At 61.9% G+C, this 16,482-nt stretch overlaps 1 protein-coding gene across 1 annotated transcript in view; it reads left to right on the forward strand.

The window, feature by feature from the left end:
- The first annotated feature begins 3,795 nt into the window (after positions 1-3,795).
- Positions 3,796-16,482, forward strand: part of MYRF (myelin regulatory factor) — a 28,755-nt gene continuing 16,068 nt past the window's right edge. The window contains exons 1-4 of the mRNA XM_052662162.1: positions 3,796-3,814; positions 13,653-13,740; positions 13,928-14,191; positions 16,365-16,426. Coding sequence (XP_052518122.1) covers positions 3,796-3,814; positions 13,653-13,740; positions 13,928-14,191; positions 16,365-16,426 — 433 coding nt within the window. The remainder of the gene's footprint in view (positions 3,815-13,652; positions 13,741-13,927; positions 14,192-16,364; positions 16,427-16,482) is intronic.

The following is a 16,482-nucleotide window of genomic DNA, read 5'->3' on the forward strand; positions in this document are numbered from 1 at the left end:
CCCAGGTCAGCCAGGACCTGGCTCTGATGTTGCCTTTGAACCTAATCACTTTGAAACCATTAGACCTGGACTGTTCAATACCGCAGCTACACATAGCTATTTAAATTTGAACTAATTAAAATTAACTAAAAATTTCAAGGGCTTGGCGGCCACATGTGGCTGGCAGTGACCCTGATGGAAGACAGAGAGGAATTCCCCCATCACTGCAAGGTTGTACAGGACAGACTTCCTCAGACGGTACCAAACTTCACTGAGCCTCAGTGTTCGCATCTGTAAAATCACATAGTCATCTCTCTTTGGTAGGGTACCTGAGAGGACGAACTCGGAGATAATCCCCGTAGAGCACTCAGGGTGGGCCTGGCCCCTAACGAATATTTGAGAAATGCAACTTATTATTGCTGAGATGGGCAGTGGGTCAGCAGAGGAAACGGGGGCTATCCCTGAAGTTTGGTTCTGAACATCTGAGATTGAGAAGCCTGCTGTCTTCTCTTACCCCAGAGGCAGGCGAGGACTGCGGGGGTCCTGGCCTCCCGCAGCACAGGGGTCTGGGGGCGCAGCGACCCCCGCAACTCCATTAGGAGCGCCCCCCGCGCCGAGAGCCCCCAGAAGGAGCCGCGCGCATCCTGCCCGGCGCGGGGCTGCGGCGGGCCGGCAGGGGGCGCGGCGCGCGGCCGGCGGGCGGGGCGCGTGCGGGGCGGGCAGGGGCCGGGCCAGGGCCGCGCTGGGGGCGAACGCGGCGGCGGGCCGGGCGGGACGGCAGCGGGAGCCGAGCCGGGACTGTCGCGCTGGCCGCGCCGGCGATGCCGCGCCCCCGGGCCGGGCTGTAGCGGGGCCGGGGCGGAGTGCGCGCCGGGCAGGCCGGACATGGAGGTGGTGGACGAGACGGAGGCGCTGCAGCGCTTCTTCGAAGGTGAGGGACCGCGCGGGGCCGGCGGGGACGGCGACCCTCTAGCGCTGGGAGCCCCCAACCCGGTCTGCCTGGGGACTGGGACCTCTGACTGTGCTTTCGCCACGCCGGGACCCCGCCAGAACGCGTGCTCCGGGCGGGGGCCCTCCTCCGTCTCCTGCAGGTTAATACCCACCTCCGCTGAACCTGGGTTCCCCCTCCCTGATCTGCCTCCCCCCCTACACACACAACTTCCTTGGAGCTGCGTCCTGTCCCTACTCAGCCCTCCTTCACGCCTTCCAGGACCCGCAGTCCCCTCTAAATTCTGACACTTCCCCGACCCCGGGGACCGTCTCTGTGCTTCGCTGGAACCCCCTCTAGGCTGGGGTCCCCAGCACGCCTTCTGGAGGTCTTCCATGCCTCTTAGGCTGGCACCCCATGGTGCCTCCCAGAGACTGGGACCCCCGCCCCTCCCCAAGGACCCAGACGCCCCGCTGTGCCTTTCAGATTGGCACCCTGCTCCCGCTGCCCCCTGACTCCTAGGAGCTGGGACCTGCCCCACGGTGCTTCTGGGAGCCTAGGACCCCCATCAAGACGGGGAGACCCCCTTCAGGACCGTCACCCACCTTCTCCAAGGCCGCCTCCTCCCCCACGGCTGAACTTCCCCTGGAAGCAGCTACCCCTCCCTTACTAGGGGCTGGGGTACCCCTCCCCGGCATTCCTCTGTGGGCAGGATTCCACCCCCTCCACCTCCAATGTTCTCCTTGGGCTGGAACCTGCTTGAAGTTGGCATCATCACCCCCCCTCCCGCTGCCCCTGCCGCGTTAGCCACCTCCGCCCTCTGAGACCTCTCGCTGCCTCCTGCCAACCCCCCGAGGGTCCTCTGGGCTGTGTCTCACACCTGTCCTTGGAGCTCTGCCCCCTCAGACGGTGCCCCTGTCCCAAGAGTGGCCTCTTCTCCTCACCTTGACCCTACAGGACCCTTGCCAGGGCTGGGATCTACACACACCCTAGTGTTTTCTTCTGCCCTCTCCCTGCTCCTGAGCAGTGGTTTTGGGGGCACGGCACCTTCATCTCGCCAACTCCTCTCCCCTTTTCCTGAGTAGCCTCCGCCCCTCCTCCAAGCTGTCCCCCTCCCGGGTGCTGCTGAGGTCAGGAGGGAAGGGACACCGTGGGGGAGGGGGACAGGCGCAGGCTGACACCCCCCGGCTTCTCAGACCCTTGCTGGAACATCTAGCCAGACCTTCTGGGTGCTCTCGTGTCCCTCTCCACCCACCTCGGTAGCCCACCCTCTGCCCCTACCTGCTCCCCACTCCCTGAGCCCATACCCTGCACCTCAGGGCTTTCAGAATGTAAAACTCGATGATCCAGAACCTTCCCTCAGTGTGAACCTAACCCTGGCGAGTTGCGGGTGGCCCACAGGGCACACAGGGCAGGGAATTAGGGCCCAGGTTTCAAGCCCAGCACCCAGATCCCTTTGGGGTCCTGTGAGGAAGCAAGGAAGGCCTTTCTTTGACTCAGTTTCTCCCTGTGACTTCCGGGGTGTGAGGGTCAGAGCCTTTGTCCACTCTGCTTGCTGCCCCCCAGCCAGAAGTCACAGACAGGGAGAAAGTTTGCTAAACAACCCAGGTAAGGGCATCCCCAAACCTCAGGCCTCCCCACTGCAGTTTTTGGGACGCTCCCCGCAGCCCCAGATCCAAGAAGTCAGGTTGGGACTAGGTTGAGTGGTTGATCCTGAGTGGATGGGCCGTTTGAGGGTCCTGACATTTCCCCATCGGTCCCAGGGGCTCTGGTCCTCCCCAGCTCCTGTTAATCCTTTAGGAGCCTTGAGGGGCTTTATGGAGACCCTGGGGAGGTAGGAAGGGAGCACTCGTCCTTGCTTGGGGGGCTACTCTTTTGGGGGTGCCCTGAGCGTGCCAGACGTCCCGATGACTCACAAGCCAGACCCCCTTGCTTCCTGCAGATATCCCCGCGCCTCCTCCCCCAGGACCCTGGGCCCAGGCAGAGGGGTGGGCCTGGCTGGCCCAGGCTCCCTGTCTCCGGAGCCAAACTTTCCCTCCTGGCTGTGGGTGGGGGGTGGGGTGGGGGCTGACGCCACAGCTCAGCCATGCGGCTGGCCTGGCTGGCCTGGCGGGGAGGCTGTGCTGCTCCCTCCAGAGAGATAAGAGGAGACTCAAGAATGTCTGTGGAGGGAGCCAGGGGCTGGAAAAGTGCTCCCAGAGCCTGCGATGGGGGGAAGGTGGGCCAGGCGCTGAGGGCTGGGGTCTCCCGGGCAGCTTGTGGGGGGAAGGCCTGGCCGGGAATCTGGTGGACAGTGACACATGGGGGACTCAGCGTGGGTGTTAGGGAACCCCTGGGGGTGGGGGGTGCTGGCGAGTGTGCTCATGAGTGGAAGTGTGGAAGCGTGGGCAGCGGTGCTGTTGTGTGCGTGGTGGATGTGTTGTTCCAGGGGGAGGGAAGAGACGCGGTGCGTATGTCCCTTGGGGCTGGGAGACGCCTGAGCTCTCATCCCGGGTCCTGCTTGGCTGTGGTCACCCCCCAGGACAGTGGGTACATAGGCGCAGGGTCTGTGCTTTCAGCTCTGGGCTTGGAGACGGGAGAGGGCTTGACTGAAGGGGGCAGGGCGTGCCCAGGCCCCTCGTGTGGCAAGGCCCCCTCTCCAGGCACATCAGGCGTGTGTCCTGGGTCCTGCCCGCACAGAGTAGGGGGCCAGGCTGTACCCGGCCCCAGGGTGGGGGGCTGGAGGCTAAGGCGCTTTGAGCTTCAGGTGGGAGGCTGGGACAGGGCGGCCCCCTCGAGGCTGGTACAGCCGGGGCCCCCGTGACCGCCTTGCTAATCCCCTAGAGGGAGGCTACGGCCGCCCAGACCCGCGGGCACAGGGCCTGCAGAGAGTGGACCCTCCGGGCACGATGCACTGGCTCCCAGCAGGTAACCGGGACACAGTGGCAGGTGTCCTCCTAATCACGTTGACTGGCTGGGGCCTGGGGCTCCCAGAGCTGGTCAGGGCCAGGGCCAGGTGGCATCGGAGGATCCCTATAGGGTCTTAGAGGTTGTGGGGTGGGCTCGGTCGCTGAGAGCTGTGTGGCCCTCTCTGGACCCCTTTTCCTCACCTGCAAGACAGGAGTGGGCAGCAGAGAAGGTCTAGATGCTGCCCTGGGCTCTGATGAGCCTTCTCCTCCAGCCCTGGAGAAGAGGGATATTTTAGAAGGCAGAGGGTGCTGGCCCCTGGCTTCAGGGACACATGGGGTATGAGTGAACAGCGGCCAGCCCTCGGAAAGCCAGTGGGGATGGAGGAAGCGACTGAGCGGAGCTGGGCTGCCAGCATGTGCTGGAGAGGCCACCCAGACGTTGGGGTGCCTCCCCTGGCCTCTAGAGCCCTGCTAGGATTGGAGGTGAGAGCTGGGTTTTCACTCCTTCCAGACCTGATGGGTAGCTTGGGCTGGTGACTTCCCTTCTCTGGCTTCATGTCCCCTACCTGTCTGGGGTAGGCAGGTAGGCTGGACCAGAGCAGGGGCTTCCAGTATGATTCTTTTTAGCTACCAAACAAAGGCAAGCTCCTGACCTCGCAACAGGACATATACACTGGACATGGCGGGGAGGGGGCGCTGGGCTCCTCACCAACCCCAGAACACCAGATCCTGGTTTTGACCCTTCCTCAGCTCTGGGATGGGGAAGGGGAAGGATGGCATGGCCCGCTTTCCCCAGTCTGCCTGCAGAGGAGGCCCCCGGGGAGCCCACCTGACCACTCGGGAAGAGGATGCCCACCTTGGACGGGAGTCTGGGGCTGAGATGCGGTGTGTGACCAGGCACTGTGCCCGAGTCCACCTGTCTGCAGTATGCTCCGGGGAGTTGGTGGGTGGGGGAGACCACCAGACCCTTGATTCTCAAGGGGATGAGATGGGGTGCCTCCTGGGTCCGCACAGAGCCCCTCTGGAGGACTGCTGTCCCAGCCCCAACTCCCTAGGTCCTGACTCCAGCTGGAGGGGAAGTGGTAGGTAGCAGGGGCAGTGGTGGGGCGGGCGACTGACTCACCTCTCTGTTCCCAGCACCCAGTGTAGGGCCGAACAGGGTGGGAGGGGGCAGGAGATGGAAGCAACAATGACTGTGTGAACAGAGGCAGGGTTGGGGCCTGGTTCAGCACAGAGGAGCGGAGCAGGCTGCTTCCAGCCTGCCGACCCCAGGGCCTCTCCTGAGTCTGGGGGCCTGAGCAGAGGGGCTCCGGGGGTCTTAGGCAGAGCCAAGCAGGGTGTTGGGGGGAAAGATAGGCTGCTCTGGGCAGAACGGCCCCCTCCTAGGGACCTGGCCCCCGCTCTCTGACTCCTCGCAGGACTGGGGGCCCTGACAGCAGAGGCTGTTGGGTAACTGCCCAGCGGGGGCTGCTGATTGGCTGCTGCCCTTGGACTTTGCCCGCTCGATAAGGATGGCGAGAAGAAATCATTAACTGCATTATTAACCGGGGCCGGCCCTGCCCTACCCAGGCTGCCTGCCCTTTTTCTCCCACCTTCTTCCTTTTCACCGAGCCCTCCTCTGGGCATCGGGTTCCCCCGCAGCCTGGTGTGTGTATGGAGAGGCATCCCCTCCCATCTTGGTCTCCAGCCCCTGTTGCCAGGATGCTGGGCAGCCCCTTGAGCCCATGTGGGTCTCTGCATTCATTGAGGTGGGCTGTCGGTCTGTCCTTAGCCTTCTCCTAGTCTTGTCCCTAAACCTCTTTGTGCCTCCACCTTCCCATCTGTAGAATGGCAACACAGCTGTAGGCGTTGTACCTGCCTCTCAGGGTTTCCGTGGGGATTAGATAAAGGGGGTCTGGGACAGTGCCTGGTGGGGTGCCTGCAGCCTGGACTGAGATTGCTCTCCCCTGGGAGGCTCACACCAGGTACTATGCTCCCCACTTTATTGGTACGGGGGTAGGTCAGTACTCCCAGCGTCGGACTGGGGCCTGTGGCTGGCGCTGTGTGTCTTGGGAAAGCCTCTCACCCTCTCCGGGCTGCTCGTTCCAGAGCTGAAGGGAAGCTGTAGCCTTGTTGAGCACCCTGTACTCCGAGGCTGCTACATGGCCCTGCCTGGTCCTGATGCCACTCCTGGTTCCCGGTGCCTCCAGTGGGGCCTGCCCCACCCTCCAGCTCAGAGATGAGGAACTCTGGCTGGTGGCCGGGGGAAGGGACTTGACCATCCTTTGTCTTTGCCAGCCGCACCCAGGCCGGAGGTTTAGGCACGTGTTGTCTCTCGGGAGTCCTGGGGCCCTGTGAAGTGCGGCTGGGGTCCCCTCACTTCTGAGGGGGGGCTGCTGAGGCAGGAGGAGGCGATGGGGCAGGCTCCCTCAGGACAACTGTGGTGGCAGAGCTGGGTGGGATCCCGTCTCCTGACCTGCAGCCCGTCACAGCTGGGTGCCAGCTTGGAGTGGGGCGGGAGGGGGCCTCTCGTCTGTGTGCTGGGGGGCCTGACCATTCACGTGCGGCTGTGCTGGGTGACTGCTGTCCAGCCCCTGGACCTCTCTGGACCTCAGACTCCTCACTCAGATGGTCAGGGTTGTGTGATAGAAGCAGTGAGACCCCAAGACTGTTGAGGCTGGAGGAAGGAAGGAAGGGAAAACCCTGGGTCGAGGGGCAATTGGCTCCTAAGCAGCCCCTGGCCTGGACCACGGACAGTTGGCTTCAGGGCTTCCTGGCCTCTCCCTGCCTCCTTGCTCATAGGTGGGAAAGGTTTTCCTCCATCTGACCTGGATCCCTCCAACCCCACTAATGCATAACCACAGCCTCTGTCTCTCTGAGGAGCTTGGGGACCCACCCCTCCTCTCTCTCCTCTTCATCACCTCAGTCCCCTGTGCTCCCTTCTCCCCACCATGGTTCTTCTCCTGGGGTCTGTGGTCTTCGAGGGAGCGGGGAATCCTCATCCCTTGCTTTGCTAACTTGGAGGAGGCTGCCTTTGGTGACGGAGTTGGACTGGCTCACACCGAGTTCGCTCAGCTGGACTGGCTTCACCTGGAGCTGATGGGGAGGTGTGCTGGCCCGGGCCTACCGTGGGTCAGTGAGCACTGCAGGCACGCGTGCGTGCTCACTCAGTCGTGTCCAGCTGTTTGCGATCCTATCGACTGTAGCCCGCTGGGCTCCTCTGTCCGTGGGATTTTCCCGGCACGGAGACTGGAGTGGGTTGCCATTTCCTCCTCCAGAGAATCTTCCCGACCCAGGGATTAAGCCCACATCTCCGGAGTCTCCTTCACTGCAGGCAGATTCTTTACCTACTGAGCCACCAGGGAAGCACTGTGGGCAGGAGTGTACAAATGTGAGGTGTGTTGAGATGTGAACATGCCTCAGGGCCTTTGCACTGGCTCCCCGCTGCCTGGAATGCTCTTTCCAGTGGTCCGTGCGGCTCACCTCCTCCCTGTCTTGGCTCTGTGAAGCCTTCTCTGCTATCCTGCTTCAAATCGCAGCTCCTCACTCTCCTAGCAACCCAGCCTTATCGCCCTGCTTTAGTGTCTCCGTAACATTTGTCCCCGTCTCAAATGCGGTGGGTTTTACCCATCTATCTTGTCACCTGACTCTGCATCCAGAATGTCGGCTCCATGTAGGCAGGAGGTTTTTTTTTGTCTTTTTCTTTTTAAGGAAAGCACAATTTATATGTACACCCAATAAACCTGATACTGAAGAGGGGACAGGGACAGGCCGGGAGTGGGTGTGAAGAGACTGGGAGAGGGGCAGCCAGAAAGTGAAGGGGAGCCAAGAGGAAGTGGGGGGTTCCTTGTGCAAACTGCCACCCTCCCCAGGCCCTCCTGGGGAAGAGGGTGTGCACATGTGTCCCCAGCTTGCCCTTCACTATTTTGCTCTGGTCCCAAAGGCAAGGTCGTCCCCTGACTAGGCCCCCTACCTGGCCACGAGTGGGACAGGGCAGGAGGTTTTGTCTGTTTACTGCCTCATCTCCGGAGCCCACCAGCATGACTGATACGTAGTAGAAGCTCAGTAAATAATCGTGTGAAGGCATGAGTGAGCACACTTGGAACATGCCGGTGTGTGCACACGCGTGTGTCAGCGTTCAGCGTGTGTGCCTCTGCATAGGTGTATGTTTGGATATACACGATCGTGTGTGTGCCAGTGGATGCATGCCTGGGAGTGTGCCCTTGTGTGCACACGTGCATGTGGGCATGCTGGTGTGTGAACACAAATGGGCCTGGGTGACCCTGGTAAGCCCATCCCGAGCTGCAGGGTGCCCATTTTACCTCTACGGTGAGGGGTCTTCCCCAGCCTGCCTGGCCTGGTCGCTGTGGGAGAAGTTGGGGGTCGCAGAGCAAAGTGGAAATCCCTAGGGACCAATGAGGGTTCCCTAAGAAGGGGCCACAGCTGCTGGGCCCAGCTCTGTTGAACCTGGCTTGGGAGCATCTTGGGGCTGAGTGTTCAGCCTTGTGTGGATCTGAGGACAGGATGGCAGCTGTGTGGGGACCCAAGGAGGACACAGCTATACCCCAGAGGGGGCTAAAGATTTCAGGTCCCCTGGAGTAGAAGGGTCTCTGCAAACAGGATGCAGGACTTGACTGCATTTTTGGCAAGAAGTTGAGAGGGAACAAAGACAACCGTGGATCAGATTTAAGGATCTGCTGGCAATGACTCCAGAGCCACATCCTTGTCATTCAGCCCCAGGCTAACTGGGGATTCGATGCTGAGATGCAGAGGGTAGCTTGCAGAATCAAGCATTTGACCTGAAGGCAGTTTGGGTGAGAAGGCTCTGGTCAGAATCTGAAGCCTGAATTAGTTATCATATATTAATCATAGGTCATATTAATAAAGATAGTCCAGACCAAGGGAGGTGAGAGCCCATATGCCCTGTCCCAGTGGGAACTAGTTTGGCACATGTTGATCAGCTCAGTCAATACTGGGAGATGAAACCACAGCACGGGGGGCCCTCTGTGACTCGGGTGGTTGCGGAAGGACTGCCAGGGCAGGCAGGCAGTCACTGAAGTCCTACCCACTGGAGCGGGGATGGCTACAGCCAAGTCCTGGAGGCTGGACTGTGCCACGGGTATGCCAGAATAACAACATGGCACCAGTTGTGCCTGGGCAGGGAAGGTGATGGGAATCCCAAGGTTGATGGAGATAGGATAGTTACCACTAACTGAGGAATGGCCTCCTGGGGTGAGGAGCTCTCCCACCATCTCATTGAAGACTCACGACCACCCCATGGTGCAGGAATCTCCTGCACTTGAGAGAGAAGGAAGCTAAGGCCAGAGAGGTCAGGCCACTTACTGAGGGTCACACAGCAATGGAGGGGCCCACATTACCAACCAGGTCTCTGTGACCCCAGGGGTCCATTTAGGGCGTTGTGGGAGCGCCAAGGTGGGCAGTCTCCTGACCATTGCTACCCTGGGCCAGTCCTCGTCTGGAGGCAGGATCCCTGGGGTGGACAGTCGACAGTGGGAGGACAGACCTGTGCCCTGATTGCCCCGGGTTCCGATCAGCTCGTCCCGGACGGCATCCTTGAGCCCTGGCCTGCCCCGCCCACAGCCACGTGGCTGACGGGATTTCCGCCATGTTTGGGGCATGAATTGACAAGTGCCCCATTGACGGGTGGGGGGGAGGGTGTGGACAGGGCACAAGCCTCCCACTGTGCCGTGTCCCCACCCTCCCCCGTTCCTCGGGACAATGCCCGAGACTCAGCCAGCAGCCACAGCTGGTGGTGAGGGGGCATGAGCATGATGGGGGAGGAAGGGAAGGGTCCAGGGTGGAGGACCACCTGGGCCCCCACACGCCCTCAGCCCGCACCTGGCTTGTGTCCCCTGGGTTCCCCTTCTGCCCAGCTGGGTGGCCTTAGAGGGAGGAGGAGAGAGAAGGGCAGGGGGCTTCCTTCCCACAGCCCCGATCCCTGTCTCCCTGGGAAGGAGCAGTGTCTGGCTCCTGTTAAAAGCAGGTAATAAAGGGCCTAATTAATGAGGAGCAGCTGGGGTGCATAGCTCAGCAGGGCAGGGGCGGTGCCTGGAGGGGCCCCGTCTAGCCCTGGACCCTGACCGCAGCACAGCTGGGCGGAGGTCCCCAGACCCAGGCAGGCCTGGTCCCAGTGCCCCGCTTGCCACTCTGCTCATTCATCCCACGAACATTTATTGTGTGCCTATGGTATGCTTAGATGCTAATGCCACACAGGGCAGATGGGGAGGACTCAGCCCAGCTGCCATACCTTCAAGGGAGTGGAAAGACATTTATCCTTTCTGAGCTGCAGTTTCCTCATCTGTGAAACAGGGAACAAGAAAACCACCTACCCCGTAGGATTGTTATAAGAATTATATATGTGTTATATACGGTCCAGTGCTCAAGACCCCATGCTTCCAAGGCAGGGGGCATGGGATAGATCCCTAGTCGAGGAACTAAGATCCCACATGCCGTGCAGCCGCCAAAAAAGCTGTATATTAAGTGTGTGACGTGGGGCTGGGCAGAATGACTGCTCGGTGAATGGCGGCTGTGGGTGGGCAGAGGACCAGTTCTGCCCTTAGGGCGTGTGAGCAAAGAGCCTGATGAGAAAGTAGAGAGAAGGCTGCCACTCAAGGGATTGGGAGAGTCAGACATGGTCTCTGGGAGGAACTTATGCTTAAGGCCAAACCTAACGAGTGATGAGGAATGGGAACAGCTTGAGGGACAGAAGATGAGATGTTTGGATGGCATCACCGACTCAGTGGACATGACTTTGAGTAAACTCCGGGAGTTGGTGATGGACAGGGAGGGTCGCAGAAAGTCGGACACGACTGCGACTGAACTGAACTGAACTGAACTGAGGGAACAGCACGTGCCAAGGCCCCAAAGAGCAAGTGGGGCTTTTTGTCCCAGGAGGGAGTGAGGCTGGGGCTGGACCCTGGAGAGTTGTGGGGAGGGGCACTGGGGCAGGAGCAGCCGTTGGGGCAGGCAGGGGGCCCAGCTGCCAGGCCTTGCACGAGGGTTCTGGGTGTCCCGAGCAATGGGAAGTTGGAGGGTCTGGGGAGAGGGAGGGCAAGGACCTGACCTGGTGGTGCCACCTTCAGGCTGTAGGACCTTGGGCAGCCTCCACACCTCCCAGGGAGGTCTTGAGGATCAGCAGGTGACACTCTTAGCTTCCTGCCTGACAGGTGTCTGCTGCTGGCTCAGCAATTTCCAGGGTTCTTTGGGAGCGGTGGGGAAGGGGGCACCCCCAAGAGTGTGCCCTGGGTGCCCTGCCTTTCTCCTGAGTTCCTGGGGGCCTCTGCTCCAGCCTCAGGAGTCCCAGGGCTGGAAAGTTGGGTTAGAGATCTCCAGTGTGGTTCACGGACAGACTGGGGGCATCTGCTTAGTGGCTGGACCCTTTAGGATGGGTGGTGTGGGGAGAGGGCCAGACAGGCCTCGACGACTCCCAGAGAAAGCGAATATTTGGGGTCAGGGTCCCTCAGGAGGCCCCTCAACCCCCAAACCTCATACTTCTCTCCCACCCGTCGGCCCACCCCCATGCTGCCCCGGTGGCTCACCCCTCCCGCCTGCATCCTCCCGTCCGCCCGGCCCCTGGCACCGGAGGGCCTCTCCTCCCCCCAACCACATCTGGTTCTCGTTAGGGTCTCCCAAGATGCCTCTGTCTGAGCCCCCCCACCACCAATCCCTGGGGTGGGGGGAGGTGGGCAGGAGGATTAGGGGTGATTAGGAGTGCTCCTAGCCAGGGGAGGAGGGGGAGGAGGGGAGGAGGGGTGGCCTGTTATAAATAGCAACACCATGACTCCATCACCCCATCATTCACTGTGGATTCCAAGTTCAGTCTCAAAAACCTGCAGCTTCAGCGGCCAAGGTGGGCGTGACGCTCCAGTACCTCCTCCCTCCCCATTCCCTGTGCCATCCTGCCTCCCTCGGGACCATCCCGCATCCAGGGGTGTTGCCCAGGATGGCCAGGAAGCTTCTGCGACCACCAACCAAACCTTCCCTCTTGGAGTCAGGCCCGTGCCCCTGGCCTCTCCTCGCCCTGTTGCCTTGGGCAAGAGACTTGGCTTCTCTGGACAAAGAGAATGAGGCTAATAACAAACACCAGGTCTTCAGGGGCGATTGGGAGGTAAACCCATAAAGCACTTAGAAGGGCTCTGGGGCCTGGTGGGCACTCAGTGGGAGCCCCTGTCAATATCATCATCATCACATCACTGTCACCATTACAGGTTGGGAGGATGAAGTGTCTCACTGCACGGGAAGGGCCTGTAGGTTGCCTTGCATAGAATAAACTCCTACGATTATTAATGTGTTAGGCTCTAAAAGTGCCTGGGGCACAGCAGGCACTCAATAAATGGGACCTTCAGTTAACTGAGAAGGATGGAGTGGGGGCTGGAGTGTGACTGGAGTCCTAGGATCTCGGCCTGCAGCCTGGTCACTCCCAGCTTGAGAAGCTCCCCTTGCCCCGGGCAGCCACTGGCGAGGCTTGGTGGATGTCCCTTGTTCCTGGCCGGGTGAGCCCAGGCAGGAGGGCCTGTCCCAGGCAGCGCGTGACTCCTAGGAGGGCTTAGCCACTCATTAATCACCTAAGCGGGGCTCAGCATTCTTGAAATGCCGGCCAGGGCCAGGGAGAGGCCTGAGTCGGGGGTTCCTGGGGACCCCAGGGCTCTGGGTGCTGGGGAGTGAGGAGAGCCACTGTTCGCTGAGCACCCACTATGTGCCAGGCCCCTTATACACCTTTAATTTTTTTCATCCTCAGACAACCCTGTAAAGTGTTAGCTGTTCGTGTCCCCATTTTACTGAGGAGCTTGAGGCTCAGAGAGGGTGAGTGACCTGTCCAAGGTCACACAGCACGCAGTAGGTGATCTAGGATTTATTACTGGACCTGATGTCTGTCCTCAGGGCTCACCAGGAGAGGGAGCATGAGATCAGACCCCTGACTCACGGCCTAGGGGCCTGTGGGAGGGATGCCTCCTGCCTCAGTTGGGGCCAGCCAGCCCAGGCTAACAGGGTGGGGGGGGCCAGCCTCCATTATCGGGGTTGACGCATCTCCCACGTCAGCCCCCTTATCACCCCGCCCTCCAACTCTCCCTGCAAGGTGACCCTGGGAGGGGGGAGCAGGGGAGGGCAACTCCTCCCCTGCTGATGCTCGAGAGCACGGGGGCGCCTTTTCTGAGAGTCCCCCCACTTGATGGGGCCAGGCCAGGCCAGGGGGAGGGCCCAGGGCCCCCGCTGTTCCCTGCTGAACCTCTCTGAGGCTGTTTCCTCCTCTGGGCTCAGCACCCTCGCCCTCATTATGAGGGTGGTAGGCACACGCTCTGAGCGGGGGCTGGGTGCTCCTGACTCCGACCCTGACTCCCTCTCCACCTGCAGCTGGGCCTGGGGTGCAGGAGTCTCCCCGAACCCCATGCGCCACCCCCGCCCCAGGATGTGTGGTCCAGCCCGGCCAGGCCCGATGCTCCTGGCTGCCCGCAGCTGGGCTGTCTGGAACCGCCACCTGGAGGACAGGGCAGGACAGTCAGCGAGTCTGGGCCCGAGGCCGTGAGGGTGGTGGCACCTCATTTGCTGCTCACGGCACCCCGTAAGATGGGGACACGTTCACCCCATCTTATAGACAAGACGAAGGGACTTGCTCGTGTCACGCATCTGTGAGAGGGGATGGAGGGGCAGGAGCCGGTGGGTCCGTCCAGATGCAGACTGTGGGGCCCTCCCCTCTTGGAGGAGTCCAGGGGGCCTTGTGGGCTGGGGGCAGCAGCGTCCCTGCCTGCTGGAGGGGCGGCAGGTGGTGACTGTGAAGGGCTCTCCCTCCATGTGGACACAGGTCGGGGGGCGGTGGGTGCTGGGTCTCTGCCGTGGCTCACGGCCACTCCTCCCCGCAGGCCACGACATCAACGGTGCCCTGGAGCCTTCCAACATAGACACCAGCATCCTGGAGGAGTACATCAGCAAGGAGGATGCCTCTGACCTGTGAGTGGCCCCGCCCCCAGCCCCACGGGCCTCACCTGGGAGGTGTGACAACGTCCCGCCTCCAAAAGCTGCTCCTCCTCCTCCACCAGCCTCCAAGCCCTCTGCGGGGTCCATGCTGCCCTGCGGGTGGGGCCCCGGGAGGGGCTGGGGGCCCCCGCTGGCGCTGAGCTTCCTCCCTTCTCCGCAGCTGCTTCCCTGACATCTCTGCTCCAGCCAGTGCGGCCTCCTACCCCCATGGGCAGCCAGCGATCCCCGGCTCCAGCGGGGTCCACCACCTGAGCCCCGCGGGGGGCGGACCCTCCCCGGGGCGCCATGGGGCCCTCCCACCCCCGAGCTACAGCGCCCCGCTCAACTGCAACAACAACAACGGCATGGGTGTTGCTCCCAAGCCCTTCCTGGGGGGTTCTGGGCCCCCCATCAAGGCAGAGCCCAAGGCTCCCTATGCCCCAGGGTGAGTGAGGGCAGGGAGTGTGGCGGGCGGGTTAAGACACAGGGGCCCCGGGCCAGGCAAGGCATGGGCACAGTGACAGTGGGCCTGGGGTCGAGGCTGGGCAGTGGGGGGCGGGCTGCCCAGGGCAGGTAGCAAGGTGGTGGTGGTGGGCGAGGGGCTCCAGGACTAGGCCGAGGAGGCTTTGTGCTAAGGCAGTGGGCAGCTGAGGGTTCCGAGCAGGGGAGTGGGGACAAGCCAGCCTCCCCCTCCCAGATCCGCCCCCCACTCCTCTCCAAGGAGCCCACGTCCCCGCCTGACCCCGGGGCTCAGCCTGGGCCCAGCTGTGACCCGAGGTTCCAGGCAACCACCCGCCCAGCCCACGTAGAGGCGGGGAGCATGGGTTTGCCAAGCCCTGCAGAGGTGCTCAGAGAAAGTTCTGGGTCCCCCTCAGGCTGAGGCAGGAGGCAGGGGACCCCGTCTCTGAGTGGAAGGATAGTGGGGTGCTGGGAGCACAACGCCCGTCAGACAGCCAGGCTCCGTCTCCAGCTCCACTATTCCCAGCCTTGTGGGATTGCAGATGGATTCTTTACCAGCTGAGCCACCAGGAAAGCCCATTCTTCTGGGTACTGACCCTCAACCTCGGTTAGGGCCTCAGCAGCCCCAGCTGTAAAGGGAGCCCCAAATGCTTCCGCCCCATCATGTGACTGTGGGAATCGGGGAAGGAAGCCCAGAGGAAGTACTGGGGGACAGTGGCCATGTCCTGGCTTATAGGGGGGAAGCCAGGCAAGGGTGAGCCATAACGGCAGAAGGCAGCTGGCCGCTTCAGGCCAAGACGCTGTCCTAAAGCTGCAGACCCTGAAGGGCAGGGAGGGATGAGAACTAACACCACCTAACAAGCGTCTGCTGCGTGCCCGCTGCTGTACCCCAGGCCTCTATGTGAGCTCATCAACTGCCCCAGTAGCCAGCTCCTGGGGGACCCCAAAGCCAGCCAGCCTGTGCGTAGAGCCTGGTCTCCCTCACAGCAGGATTCGGATGGCCCACTGAAGCCATTTCCCAGGGAGAGAAAGCGCGTGTCCAGAGCCACACAGACACTCCGTGGGCCCCGGGCGGCTCCCACCGCCCCACCCCTGCCAGGCCCTGTTCTAGGTGGAAAACAAGGCAGGCCTGTCTCTCCTGCAGGGGGTCTAGCTGAGGAGGGAGTTAGTAATCAGTAAATCAGCAACTCGAGCGCTGTGAGGAGTTAGGAGGAAGAAGGCAAGGTCCTGTGGACTTGGCATGTGAGTTTGCAGGGGCTAGAGAGAGAGAAGGGCCTTTACACAAGACCACTGTCGAGGCAGTGCAGGCAGCAGGCGGGGAGACAGACACGGAGCTGGAGAGGCCCTGGTCCGCCCACCGGGCCGCGAGGGCCACAGCAAGGACCGGGTCCCCATCACTTTTTCCTGTCATCCTCACCCACGGGGCCTGGGGAAGCCGGTGGGGGGTGGCTTGTCCAGAGGATCTTGGGGACCCTCAGTTAGCCCAGGGCCGTGTCTGCAGTGACTGGGCTGCCTCAGGTGCTGCCTGGGCCTGATGGAGGGCAGTCTTCCCAGATGTGGGGGCCACGATGGCCAGAGAGCCAGCCCCCTGCCCGCCTTCCTGTCCGGGCGAGCGCAGGGTTCATGGAGGACGTGCTGACCTCTCAGAGTCGAGTTTGTTCTTGCTCGCCCAAACCACTGATAACACAAAACCTATGAGTGCAGGCCTGGCAAGCTGGCTCCCTGCCCAGCCCACACCTGCCCATGGCAGGGCAGCCCCTCCGGTGACCCACTGACATTTCCCAGGCCCAGCCCCCTAGGCCCCCTAGAGTTTCCAGGAAGTGGGGCTTCAGTGGGTGCAGGAAGAAAAGAGCTGGCCTGGCCCTTGGATCTGGGGAGGGAGTCCTTGAATCCCTGAACCAGGGACAGGCCCCTCTAGTGCCCTGTACGTCTGAGGGGATGCGGGGTGGGAGCCCAAGGCCCCCCACCTGCAACTCAGCCCCGGGCCCTGCCGGGCACCTCAAGGGGGCTGGTAAAGAGAAATGCCTGTAATGGAGCGGGGAGGAGACCTCAAGGCCTCTAGCCCCTGGGTCTCTGGGACCCTGCCCCGCAGAAGAGCTGCCCAACTGGGAGGCAGGGGTCCCGTGGCCCAGCCAACAGCCTTTCCCTCTTCTCCACAGCACCCTGCCAGACTCTCCCCCAGACTCGGGCTCCGAGGCCTACTCCCCCCAGCAGGTGAATGGTGAGTCCGGCGGGCACCGCCCTCCCCCTCTGGGGTTTGGGCAAGTGGTTGGGGCG

Source organism: Budorcas taxicolor, chromosome 25 (genome assembly GCF_023091745.1).
Source record: "Budorcas taxicolor isolate Tak-1 chromosome 25, Takin1.1, whole genome shotgun sequence".
Classification (NCBI taxonomy): domain Eukaryota; kingdom Metazoa; phylum Chordata; class Mammalia; order Artiodactyla; family Bovidae; genus Budorcas; species Budorcas taxicolor.